Source organism: Anguilla anguilla, chromosome 10 (genome assembly GCF_013347855.1).
Source record: "Anguilla anguilla isolate fAngAng1 chromosome 10, fAngAng1.pri, whole genome shotgun sequence".
NCBI lineage: Eukaryota > Metazoa > Chordata > Actinopteri > Anguilliformes > Anguillidae > Anguilla > Anguilla anguilla.
In genome coordinates, this window is record NC_049210.1 from 29897911 (window position 1) to 29911392 (window position 13482).

General features: G+C 41.3%; 1 protein-coding gene across 7 annotated transcripts in view; it reads left to right on the forward strand.

The window, feature by feature from the left end:
* Window positions 1-13482, forward strand: part of sfi1 (SFI1 centrin binding protein) — a 101798-nt gene that overhangs the window by 68373 nt on the left and 19943 nt on the right. For all 7 annotated transcript variants that reach the window (XM_035379171.1, XM_035379177.1, XM_035379173.1 and 4 more), the window contains 4 exons: window positions 4460-4556; window positions 4835-4995; window positions 10152-10226; window positions 11540-11614. In XM_035379171.1, coding sequence (XP_035235062.1) covers window positions 4460-4556; window positions 4835-4995; window positions 10152-10226; window positions 11540-11614 — 408 coding nt within the window. The remainder of the gene's footprint in view (window positions 1-4459; window positions 4557-4834; window positions 4996-10151; window positions 10227-11539; window positions 11615-13482) is intronic.

Genomic DNA, 13482 nt, shown 5'->3' on the forward strand with positions numbered 1-13482 from the left:
AAAGATCAAATTTCTCTGAGATTTTGCCCACAAATTTGTTTATATCACTGTTAGCTAGCATTTCTCCTTTGTCAAGATAATCCATCTCCTGCACAGGTGTGGCATATCAAGATGCTGATTAAAAGCCATGATCACTACACAGGTGTTCCTTATGATGGGGTCAATAAAAGGCCACCCTAAAACGTTGAGTTTTTTGTTGTTCAACACCATCTTACAGATGCCTCAAGAGTTAAGAAATCATGCAGTTGGCATGCTGACTGCAGGTATGTCCTGTAGAGCTGTTGCCAGAGTAATGGGTGTTCATTTCTCCACCATAAGCCGCCTCCAGCGTTGTTTCAGAGATTTTGGAAGTTCGTCCAACAGGCCTCACAACCGCAGACCACGTGTAACCACGCCAGACCAGGACCGCCACATCCGGCGTCTTTACCTGCGGGATTGTCTGAGGCCAGCCACACGGACAGCCGATGAAACGGTTGGTTTACACAACCGTAGAATTTCTGCACAAACTGTCAGAAATCGCCTCAGGGAAGCTCATCTGCGTGCTCAACGTCCTCACCGAGGTCTTGATTTTTCTGCAGTTCGGTGTCACTATCGACGTGAGTGGGCGAGAGCTCACCTTTGATGGCCACTGGCACACTGGAGAATGGTCCCCTTCACTGATGAATCACGGTTTCAGCTGTCTGGGCAGATGGCAGGCAGCGTGTATGGTGTCGGGTGGGTGAGCGGTTTGCTGATGTCAACGTTGTGAACAGAGTGGCCCATGGTGGTGCTGGGGTGTTGGTATGAGCAAGCATATCCTATGGGCAGAGAATTCAAGTGCATTTTATCCATGGCAATTTGAATACACAGAGATATTGTGATGAGATCCTGAGGCCCATTGCTGCCATTCATTCACCACCATCACCTCATGTTTCAGCATGACAATGCGTGGCCCCATGTTGCAAGGATCTGTACACAATTCCTTGAAGCTGAAAATGTAACAGTTCTTCCATGGCCTGTATACTCACCAGGCATGTCACCCATTGAGCATGTTTGGGATGCTCTGGACCGGCACATACGAGTGCGTGTTCCATTTCCCACCAATATCCAACAACTTTGTTCAACTATTGAAGAGGAGTGGGATAATAATCCACAGGCTACAGTCAACAATTTCATCAATTCAATGCAAAGGAGATGTGTTGCGTTGCATGAGGCAAATGGTGGTCACACAGGATACTGATTGGTATTCTGTTCATGGTATCTTCTTTTTTGGGGAATCTGTGACTAACAAATGCATATCTGTATCCCCAATCACATGAAATAGATAAGTGCTTAATGAATATATTTCACTTGACTGATTTACGTTTATTACCTTTGAACTCAATAAAAATTGATAAGAGTTGCATTTATATTTTTGTTCAGTGTAAACAAAAATGCCCTGACTTTGTATAATAGGCTATAAAGTAAAAAACTGAACTGTTACCATATTAACTATACTACGCTAACCAGAGCAGTTGGTAAGCTATTCTTGGATAACGCTTTGCGCTCTGCATAACACAAATCCAGCATTCGGCCATTATGCACTTTTTTCAGTTTCGGCTGAAGCAGGCATGATGTTGTATAGTAGGGGTGTCCAAACTACGGCCCACGGGCCATCGGTGGCTCACCGCCATTATTGAAATGGCCCGCAAGTTATTTTACAAATAAAATCTAATTTGGCCCGCTATTAAGAAAGTAAAAAAAATTTTTTTACATTACATTACATTACATTACAGGCATTTGGCAGACGCTCTTATCCAGAGCGACGTACAACAAAGTGTATAACCATAACCAGGAACAAGTATGACGAAACCCCTAGAGAGAAGTACCGGTCCAAGTACAGGGAACAACCGCATAGTTCAACTTGGACCCTGATGGTTAAACTGATTAACACTAACAACGAGAACGGCAACAACGCAATCTATGGAAAAATAAAAATAAATAAAAATACAAGTAGTCGTTAAGACAGTTGATGCGCCTAAGTCACCTATGAAACAGCTGCCTAGTTACAACCCTAAGTTTAGTCATTTACAGGGGGGAAGGGAGGGATGGGGAGAGGTGCAGCCTGAAGAGGTGGGTCTTCAGTCGTCGTTTGAAATGGGTCACAGTCTCAGCTGTTCTGACCTCCACAGGGAGGTCATTCCACCATCGTGGGGCCAGAACAGACAGGAGACGTGTTCTGGAAGTGCAGGTGCGAAGAAGGGGAGGTGCTAGGCGTCCTGAGGTAGCAGAACGGAGGGATCTGGCTGGCATGTAGGGTTTGAATATCTTGTGGAGGTATGCTGGGGCTGATCCCTTGACTGCCTGGTATGCTAGGACCAATGTTTTAAATTTGATGCGAGCTATAACAGGCAGCCAGTGGAGGGTAGTGAGCAGGGGAGTTACGTAGGAGTGTCTGGGGAAGTTGAAGACCAGACGAGCCGCAGCATTCTGAATGAGCTGCAGGGGTCTGGTGGCAGATGCCGGTAGTCCAGCCAGAAGAGAGTTGCAGTAGTCCAGGCGGGATAGAACCATTTTTAAAAAAAGATCAGCTATTAAGAAAGTAAAAAAAATGATGTTCCTAGTTTTCATACTGGGTTTCGCTAACACGTAAAACCGCATCTAAGAATGGATCATCTCCCCCTCCTTTTTCCCCTCTTCAAAACTTTAATTCTGTACAGTGTACATTAATGTTAGCAAGCTTATAGCTAGAAATGGCAGCACCAAGGAACTGAAAAACAGAAAGCGAATGCAGGAGATTTCAGCCACGCTGGCAAAAATGAATACTTTTTCACCGAGTCGCGGCTCTGTTCTTAAGCAGTTCTATTCACTGAGATCTGAAATCAACCGATTTTTGCAAGAAAAAAGCCTGACACTTGATGAACTGAGCGACCCTGCGTGGTTGGCAGACCTGGCCTTTTTAGTGGACCTCACTGGCCAGCTGAACGCGCTTAAGAAAAGCTTGCAAGTGTCTTGTCTCAAATGTACGTGCACATTAAATCATTTGCCATGAGGCTTCGTCTTTTTGAGAGACAAATCAGTGAGCGCATTGACACACACTTGCCTGCACTGCGAGAAGTTATCTCAAGTTTCCGCTGCCAGAGTTCTACAGGAGCTTGGAAAAGTCCAGATTTCCACTGATGAGGCGCCACGGCAATAAAGTACTCAGTTTGCTTGGCTCCACATAGATATGTGAGCGTACATTTTCTGTAATGACGCTGAACAAGAGCCGATTGAGAGCCAAGATAACTGACAGTCACTTCTGCGATGTGCTTCGAATCTCCACAACAAGATTTACACCCGACAACGATTCTTCAGTCCAAGGCACAACATCACTGTTCCCATTAGAAGTGTTATTGACTAGTAAGTGAAATTTGTAAAACTCTTATTGGTGTATTAATAATAATAATAATAATAATACAATTATGATATTATTATATTATAATATTATATTATTATATTATATTGTAGTAACCTTGTAATCTGTGGATTGTTGTGTTTAGTGTGTATGGTTCATGTTTGTGTCATTTTGATAACCATTCCTGTTCACTTTGTAAGCTGGGTTTGGGAGATGCACTGTGGAATTACCCCCCCCCCCCACATCAAGCTCAGCCCCCATCCACTGAGCTACCAATTACAAGGAACCCTCTGATTGAGCTGCATGTGTGGTCTCTCTCTCGAGACGTGAAAGTAACCAGAAAGTAGAGAGTGGCTTCATTCATTTGTTTTCCCTCATTTTCCCTTGTTTTTTTAAATAAACTGTTTCATGCGTAATTGAACCTGTGTGTGTGGACAGCCTGTTCATCCCGAAAGATTATTACAATATATATAATATTATAATATCTTCATTTACATCGCAATTTAAGCAAAAACTCACCTATTAAGCTAGCCATTTAAATTAAAAGGCAATGTAATGATGGTTATCAAAACATGCTTATATCTACAATTATTTATTTGTTTATTTTAATTATTACAGGTAGCCTGTGTCCCGTCACTCCATAAGAGATCCAATTGAAAATGTTGTCTTGCAAAAATATGAAAAGACACTACACTGGTAGTTTCAATGCTGGCCTACTTTAAGAATGGGGTGTACCCATAAGTGAGAAACTGTTTTGATGTTGGTCTCCAACAGCCAGGTCTCCCTATAAATGGGTGTTCTATGCACTTATGACACCAGGCCGCTAATTTAAGCCTTGTGGTATTTCAGATGCCCATGTCCTTTATTATTGAATGCATTAATAGTACATTTTGTTCAATTGTTTATTTCCCCAGAAATTCTCCTTCAAAAATGTGTTCAAATGTATTTTTCTGGTGACACTTTATATACGTTCCCTTCTGCTCTTGAAAGAGTATTAGGCACAAATGATTTGAATTAAGTTTTTTTATGTATTTGTAGAGGTGGCCTCTGAGGATGACACACTCCATGTCTTTATGACCTTCTCCATTTTCTCTTTTCTTTCAGGTGCTGCTGATGTGGAGAGAGGCCACAGTTTATGCGATTTACTCTCGCCATCAACAGGAAGAGGAAGTGAAGGTAGCACGGACTTACCTGCAGGGAGGTAAGCAAAGGTGCATCCTATTGGTCAGGTTCCACCTCATTATTAATGTCGCTGTGCCTGGTTCTCTGGTGGCCAGTCAGATTTTAACTTATAATTTAGAATTCTGAGACATAAAATGAGTCCTGTTACCCTTGCAGTATTTCAATGTATCCTTATACATGATGCTGTTAAAGTCATTATGCAAAATATTCTAATATGGACTGACCTGAGGATGTGCAAGAGAGTAGAAACGTCAGAGATCTGGAAGTAAAATAATATAAAAACTCTGGTTGTCTCAGTGTGGTTGCAACAGGCGTATCAGCGTTGGAAGAAACGAGGCCAGGAGGTTCGGCAGGAGAGACTGCGCATGGAGAAGGCCAGGAAAAATCACCAAACTGCTCTCCTCCACAGATGCATTGGGGCTTGGGTTCTGTACTACCACCAACACCAGCACAGGAAGGTAAGAGAAGCACGCTGTATTATTATTTGACAGTAGGGTAGATGCCCCTGAGTGTTCGTTGAATTGCTTATTTTGTATGTGGCAAGCGGAATATTGTTTCCCTCTGCCCAGGTTGGCAGTTTCATTGTCTGTATCGTTACCTTAACCATAGATGGAGACGCTTCCCTCTGATGTATGTTCAGCCTTTTTCACGGGGACCTTTGATGAGAAGCCAGAAAAAAATGCTAATGAATCCAAGCATATATGGGCATATAAGGGCGGGTTTAATAGTCCGCGTGTGTAAAAGTAAGCCAATTCAGCGCTGGGCTACGAAATCGCTGAAGCACATCAGACATTCTCTCGTCTCCTATATATACAATATGTGCCGATTAGAAAATTTCCACCAGTAAGATATGTGATACATGCTGAATTATGTTGGTATGATCTAATACGTGTAGGAATTTGTAATGATTATTACTTGTTTCACTCAAATGTTAATTATTTCTGCATTTTTGTTTTATGTTGATAGTAAGTTTATTACATATTACATTTATTATGCCAAGAAGAGAGATTTTTTTTCTTTTACAAAATATTGCATTAATCATCAAACTTTATAAAGACAGCTTATCCATAATTTGTGCCAGTAATGTTGCTATCATTTTAACTACAGTCAATTAAAATGAAAAGATTGACAATAAAGGCAACTTGAACATTCTTCTCATTACAGAAGTGAGAGAAAGGAACAAAATACAGGACCACAATGCAGTATAAGAACAGCTATGAACCAATTTAAAATAGAAATACATACAGGAATTTAAATAATAAAAAAGATGATGAACAGTAAATGCTAAGTTTTAATTTTTCCTGCTTCTGGAATTTTTATAAAAGTAAAATTAGACAGCATATTATTTGTGAAAATCAATCAATCAATCAAATTTTATTTATATAGCGTATTTTACAACAGTTGTCACAATACGCTTTACAGACAGCCCTAGCCTAAACCCCCACAGGAGCAAGCCTAAGGCAACAGTGGCAAGGAAAAACTCCCTGTGGCAGATGGGGAGAAACCTTGGAAGGAACCAGGCTCAAGGGGGAAACCCATCCTCCTCTGGTCGGCTCAGGGTGCCAACTGGTGACCAGCATGTCAGCCAGTTTATGCAGAAGATATGATAAGTGATGTGGCTCAGATGATGGGTGGGGCCGGGTGGCGGTGATGGGGAACAGCAGGTGGCGGCCGATGTGGGCAGGGTGGAGGCAATGACGAAGGAGGGGCTGGACCACAGAGGTGGGGGAGACCAGACGACTCTCGAAGCACTCTCGAGGGTTGGGGCAAGAGCCCCGCTGGCAGCATGGGGAAGAGGGTGGAAACAGCAGTTAAGGAATTTGCAATATAGCAGACAGTGAGTAAGTGCCAGTGGTATGTATTGGGGACCCCGCCAGGAGTAGAATATGGCTGCATATCTACTAGGACAGGGATGGAGAGCCCATGCAGTCATGAGGGGTAGACAACCATACCCGCCTATCAAGAGCCAGCCCATGTAAAGTCGGGTCACAGCTGATTGACAGGTGACAGTAAGGAAAGGATTGCCACCTACAAAGCTCTATGACTACAGGCTTCTCGCACCCTGTCTCCAGACTATAACTGATTGTAAGCTTGAGCATAGAGGTGCGTTTTTAATCTAGATTTAAATATTGAGACTGTGTCTGACTCCTTTATAAATATTGGAAGCTGGTTCCACAGTAGTGGGGCCCTGTAGGAGAAAGCCCTACCACCTTTTAGGTTCTTGGAAATTCTTGGAACTACCAAGTAGCCTGCGTCTTGAGATCGGAGTGACCTTGTGGGCTTATAAGGTAGGAGCAGGTTCGATATGTACACAGGTGCACGTCCATGCAGAGCTTTAAAAGTCAGGAGCAAAACGTTGAAGTCTATCCTATGCTTAATGGGTAGCCAGTGAAGCGACCCTAGTACTGGTGTAATGTGCTCATACTTCTTAGTTCTGCTCAAGATACGAGCAGCTGCATTCTGCACAAGCTGGAGACTCTTTAACGAGTTATTAGGGCAGCCAGAAAGCAGGGCGTTACAGTAGTCTAACCTAGACGTAACAAACGCATGGATCAATTTTTCAGCATCCTCGACTGACAGGAAATGTCTAATTTTAGCTATGTTGCGCAGCTGAAAGAAGGCAATTCTGGATGTGTTTTTTATATGGGTGTCAAAAGATAGATCAGGATCAATGGTGACACCAAGGTCTTTAACGACCATATTAGGTTCAGCCAAACAACCATCACAATTTAAGGTGAGAGTAGACAATTTCTCCCTTAATATTTTGGGACCTAAAACCAACATTTCAGTCTTGTCTGAATTTAGGAGCAGAAAATTTGAAAGCATCCAAACCTTGATATCTACAATACAGGCCTCTAACCGTGAAAGCGGCAGTGCTTCGCCAGGTTTCATTGAAATATAAATCTGGGTATCGTCCGCATAACAGTGGAACTCTACGCCATGTGCCCGGATAATATTGCCAAGTGGTAGCATATATAGCGAGAAGAGTACTGGTCCTAGTACTGATCCTTGTGGAATACCGTATTTCATTATTGAGGAGCTGGGCTCATCTTCTTTTAATCTGACAAACTGTTTCCTGTCACATAGGTATGATCCAAATCATGCAAGTGCCTGTCCATGAAGTCCAACACAGGCCTGGAGTCTGTCCAGGAGAATTCCATGGTCAATTGTATCAAAAGCTGCACTCAGGTCGAGGAGCACAAGAACCGACACAGAGTTACGGTCGGCTGACAGTAATAAATCATTTGTAACCTTGATAAGTGCGGTTTCTGTGCTGTGGTGGGGTCTAAACCCAGATTGGAATACTTCATGGATACCGTTAGAGCTAAGGTATGCACTTAGTTGCTTAGCAACAATTTTCTCCAATAATTTTGAAAGAAATGGAAGGTTTGAAATAGGTCTATAATTTTCCAATTTATCGGGTTCTAGGTTTGGTTTCTTCAATAATGGCTTAATGACTGCCACTTTTAGTGACTCAGGTACGTATCCTGTGACTAGGGATGTGTTAACGATTTTTAGTATATGCTGGCCTAGTACTGGAAATAGTTCTTTAATCCAGTTTGAAGGAATAGGATCGACTACACAAGTCGTCGGTTTTGAAGACATAACTAATTCAGATAACTCAATCATGCTAATGGGCGTAAAACAGCTCAGTACTGCTGTCTGTAAATCTTCCTGTTGTAACCAGGTGCGGGGCTGTTTATTAGCATGAACAGGAATAGTGCATGATGGAGACAGTTTGGAAATTTGGTCTCTAATAGCCTCAATTTTCTGATCGAAGAAGTTCATGAAGGCATTGCTGCTAAGGTTGGAGGGATAGGATGAAAACTCTGATGATTGTTTTTTAGTTAATTTATCCACAGTGCTAAATAGGAATTTTGGGTTATGTCTATTTTGTTCAATAAGTTTTGAGAAAAAGGCAGATCTAGCAGAAGCAAGCGCTTGCCTATACTGAAGAAAGCTGTTTTTCATACAAGATGAAATACTTCTAGCTTTGTTGACCGCCATTTTTGTTCTAATTTTCTAGTAGACTGCTTCAGGGCCCGGGTGGTATCGTTATACCATGGAGTGTGCTTTTTCTGACTAGGGTTTCTTCTTTTAAGGGGGGCAACAGCATCAAGAGTGTTCCTGAGGGTAAAGGTTAGCTGGTTGGTCAATTGGTCCAGAGCGGCTTCATCAGCATTTTCATCAGTCTTCTGTGGAGAGGAATGACTCCGGAAGCATGTTTAAAAACTGTGGAATAACCTCAGCGTTTACTGAGCGGCTGTAGTAATATCTAGGCTGTGATACAGGAGGATTTGATGCCTTAATATTGAACGTAATAAGGAAATGATCTGATAGTATAGGGTTATGAGGTGCGATGGTAAGATTTACCACACTAATACCATGTGACAAAACTAAGTCTAAGGTGTGGCCACGGTAGTGAGTAGGCTCACAAACATTCTGTACAAAACCAATGGAATCAATAATAGAGGCAAAAGCTGTTCCTAGGGGGTCACCGTTTTTATCCACATGTATGTTGAAGTCACCAACAATTATGACCTTATCTGCTGAAATTGCAAGGTGTGATAAAAACTCCCTTAAGAAATCAGAATAAGGCCCAGGTGGCCTGTAAACAGACACAAGAAAAAAGGACTGCCCGCTAGCACTTTTATTAGCTAGATCGGACTGTACACAGTTAGTAATAAGAGCTTCAAAAGAGGAGAACATATAGCCATGTTTAGGCGCTAGACTCAATAAGGACTGATAAATAGCTGCAACGCCTCCCCGTTGATTAGCTTTTGAACTGACCGTGAAACATGCGCGTATTCCATGGGAAAGGTCTAACATTGGCAGTCCGCTGGATGATGGCCTGCGCTATTCCAATGAGCTGCCAAAATTGCACTGTGCCATGTGATATTGACTGACACACCCCCAGCAGCGGCTCTCCTCCTGCATGGCAAGTCACAAAATTACCAAACCGCTGAGGTGTGTCAAATTATATGGCGAAAATAACATTTTCCAGTTTGCAACATACCATGCGCCGGCTGGAAAATAGAGCCCTAATTATAAACTGGGTAGGGGGTCTCTGGCCCTACTCTTGACTGGTTCTGATCAGTTCAGGTTTCAGTCTATTTGAGAATTTGTTTCTTCCTAAGCATAAATTAATTTTTGTGTCCTTTAAGGTTCAGTTTGGGGCAATATTTTTTTTTTTGTTCGTCACCACTTGGTTATTTTATGTGAAACATATCTTTTTATTTCTATTAAATCAAGTGATTTTTAGTTGGCTGCCCTTCCAAAATTGTCTTACTGAGTGCATGTTCTTAGCAAACAAAATCTAATCTGGGCTGTCTTATTGTTTTACTCAGTATTTGTCCAAATGTATTGACTTTGTTCTGTTTCTTTATTTTACCTGTACTTTTATTCTATAAAGCACTTTGTGCCCTATGTAGAAAAAGTCATAATTAATTTGCCATCATCCTGAATTAGTCATGTTTTACTATTGCAAAACTAGGGCCTTAATACACTACCACATGCCCAACACTGCCAGTTCCACTAGTAGGGTGAGAAGTTGTTAAGACTGCTGAATCAGACTAAGGTATTGATGAGAAAATATGTGTGTTTGTGTGCTCAGGTAATGCAAGGGCAGGCCAACTGCTTACTGCTGCGCAGGACCTGTCTGCACTACTTCACCTTTTGGAAAAGACAGGTAAGCAGGGGAGGACATGCTGATTCTATTTCTGGGTGCAGGTGCAGTTTTGAAAACATTTTTCATCACTGAGTTTCTACTCTCTCTTTTTTGCTGTTAGAGCTAAAGCATACAGCAGTTTTTTGGCATTTCTTGTTCTGGGTTAATGAAGATGCTTGGGGTGCATTCATTCATTCATTTATTTATCTATTTATCTATCTTCACATGTTCTTTGGGGCTGCACAGTGGTGTTTGCAAATTGGCAGATGTTCATGCTTGACACTCAGATTTTTGTATGTGTGTGCGTGTGCCTCACTTCTTCTCATCTTCTTTGTTTGATGTTGTAACTGCTGATAGTGGAATGAATTCTGAAGTCTACTGAAGCATCTTACATGCTCAAATTCAAGCAAATCCCTCCGAACTCATTAGATGGCGCTTTATCCTACAGCAAGACAATGATCCCAAACATGCTGCTAAAGCAACAATGGAGTTTTTCTAAGCCAAATACTAGAAAGTTCTTGACTGGCCAAGTCATTCACCTGATCTGAATCCAATTGTACATACGTTTCATATGATGAAGAGAGACCTTAATGCAACTAGCCCCTAAAACAAGCAGGAGCTGAAGATGGCTGTAGTACAGGACTGGGAGAGCATCACTTGAAAATGTACTCAGCACCGGGTGATGTCTTCAGGTCACAGACTTCAAGCATTCATTGCATGCAATGGATATGTGACAAAGTACTAAACAGGACTACTTTCATTTATGTAACATTATATGTTCCAAACATTATGGTGCCCTGAAATGGACGGGCTATGTATAAAAAGTGCTGTAATTTGTACATGGTGAAATTAAAGTGTATTCAAAAATTATAAATAAAAATAAAAAAAGCTTATTACAAATATAAAATTGTGGAGTACAGAGACAAATCAAGAAAAAATGTAATTGTCCCAAACATTATCGAGCTGTGTGTTTGTGTCTACGTATATTTACTTATTTATTTATTTTTACCTTTACCCCGGGTGCTTATTTGGAGTTTGGTTGTGGGGTTATCCATTTACACTGAAGAAGTGTTATTCTTTTTGTGCTCTTGTCTCTTTTAAGGACCCCATTTCTTGGGTATGGACGACTTGTTTGCATTTCATTATAGACTTTGTAATTTGGAACCTTGTGTTTCTTGACCAACAATGCTTCTGGTAATGGTAGCACATGGTGTCCATAAAAAACTAAATTATTCTGTCTTAACTGAGATTCTATTGAAATGACTAACCTATTGTAGATACAGTATGCATCTGGTATTAATATTTATTGAGAGTCATGTGATTTGTTCCTCCAGCTGCAGCTTAGATATGAGGAAGCTGAGCTTACAGATGTGGCTCTCTGGCACTGGTCATTCAAACTTCTGGCCAAGGTAAGATTCTTATGTCTGCTCCTCATACCCTCCACAGCTACAAAATCAGTTTATCAAGAGAGGACTTGACTTGCCTTAAATATTTTATGCCATTGGAAAGCTAAATGAACATTATTATTTATTATTTATTTATTATTTGTTTGCGGCCACCTAGCTCAGCGGCCTAGCTTTATGGCTTTAGTACTCTGATACTTGATGCTAAAATGTCTTCTCTATTTCAACAGTAAAAACAGTGGATAAGATGCACAAGCAGAGTCCAAAATTAACAGTCGCCAGTTGCCAAATGTGGGTAAATTTAGTCTTTGGCGAGTAAATTATGGAGACCACCCGCCACTCGGGCCGGTAGAATAAAATGAATTTCCTACACGCGCTGTAGGAAGCTGCTGGCTTGCTGTCACTTCAATCTGCTAGGTCAGTCGTGCTACGTGTCGTGCGTAGTACGTAAGTGCGTCAGTCATCAAACCGCGCAATTTTTTGTTACAGTACGTGAGGTACTTGTTATCATCCGGGCAGTAGAAACAAACCCAGCCATGTGGAGATTTATTGCGGGAGTGGAGCCCTCAGGAAAGAGAAAGAAAACAGGCGAACTTCAGGCCGAAGAGACCACTAACGACAAGTTAGCTAACGTTTGGTTACGGCAGTTAACGTTAGCTAAGTTAACAATAATTAGCCAGCTAGCTAACGTTCTATCATAGCTTAATGTAGCTATCATATAACATTAGCTAAGGGAAACGCGTTCAGGATAACATAACAACCACGTCATTAGACAGTTTTTAACTATGTTTTCAACACCAAATTTCGAAATAAAGGTGAATAAGAAAAAAAGATTGTTATGGTTGTCCTCTGGCACTACATTTTAAACTAACCATATGGACAAAAACTATCAGAATCAGAATCAGGTTTTATTGCCAAGTAGGTTTACACATACGAGGAATTTGTTTTGGTCAGGTGGTGCATAACAGTGCGCATCTGGTGGAGACGACCTCGCCCGCTGCCGTTGTAATAACAATACTTCAACTACGCTTCAGTTACGCGCGTAGTGCGCTCGCGGTCGATACGCGTGCGGTGGGTGTCCGGCTTTAGGCTGATCGGCCCAGTAGTATGCGAGATTAGATGCGGACAGATACACAAACACACGCACACACGACCAAACGCATAATCCCCTCCAGGCTCTCGCCTGGCGGAGATAATGAAACGAAATTTACATGGTGAAGAACATGCTCTTTGGTTGGTAATATTTATGAGTACTGCTGGCTGTAGCCTCTGTGGCCCCAACAATAAACTTAAGTCTTGATTTGGCAAATTTGATATGATTGTTATATTCTCAAACTCCTTAATAAATGATTCTTCTTGCACTTAAAGGCGAATACCACTGAATTTACTCATTCAAATGTGTTACACTTTAGTGTTGAAACAGTTGAATTAATATTTCTGCATACAGTTAATGTTACTACTATTATTACTGCACACTACTATAATATTGATTGAGAATCGCATATGAGACCAAGATGACATGCTAAATAGTAATAATAGCAATTTGCAATAGTAAAAAGCAATTTATTATTTTTGGCTGGTAAAAAATCTGTCTGGCCAGAAATTTTTTCATCTACCAGTCACTTTCCCATCTTTTATCAAAAAAAGTCAAATTCATTGTTGCTGTATGGTGTATAATTGACGAGTTGTTGCACGTCCAGAACTGTAGAGAACACGATTATTAAGCAGTGCATACACAATTGTATTGCATTACCATTATTTTTGCCTCACCAGGCAAGACTTCAGAGGAACATTTGCAGGGTTGAGGTGCGCAATATTAACTGTAAAACTGCTCCTTTTAATGTTTATTAATGCAATTAAATTATCAAGCAACT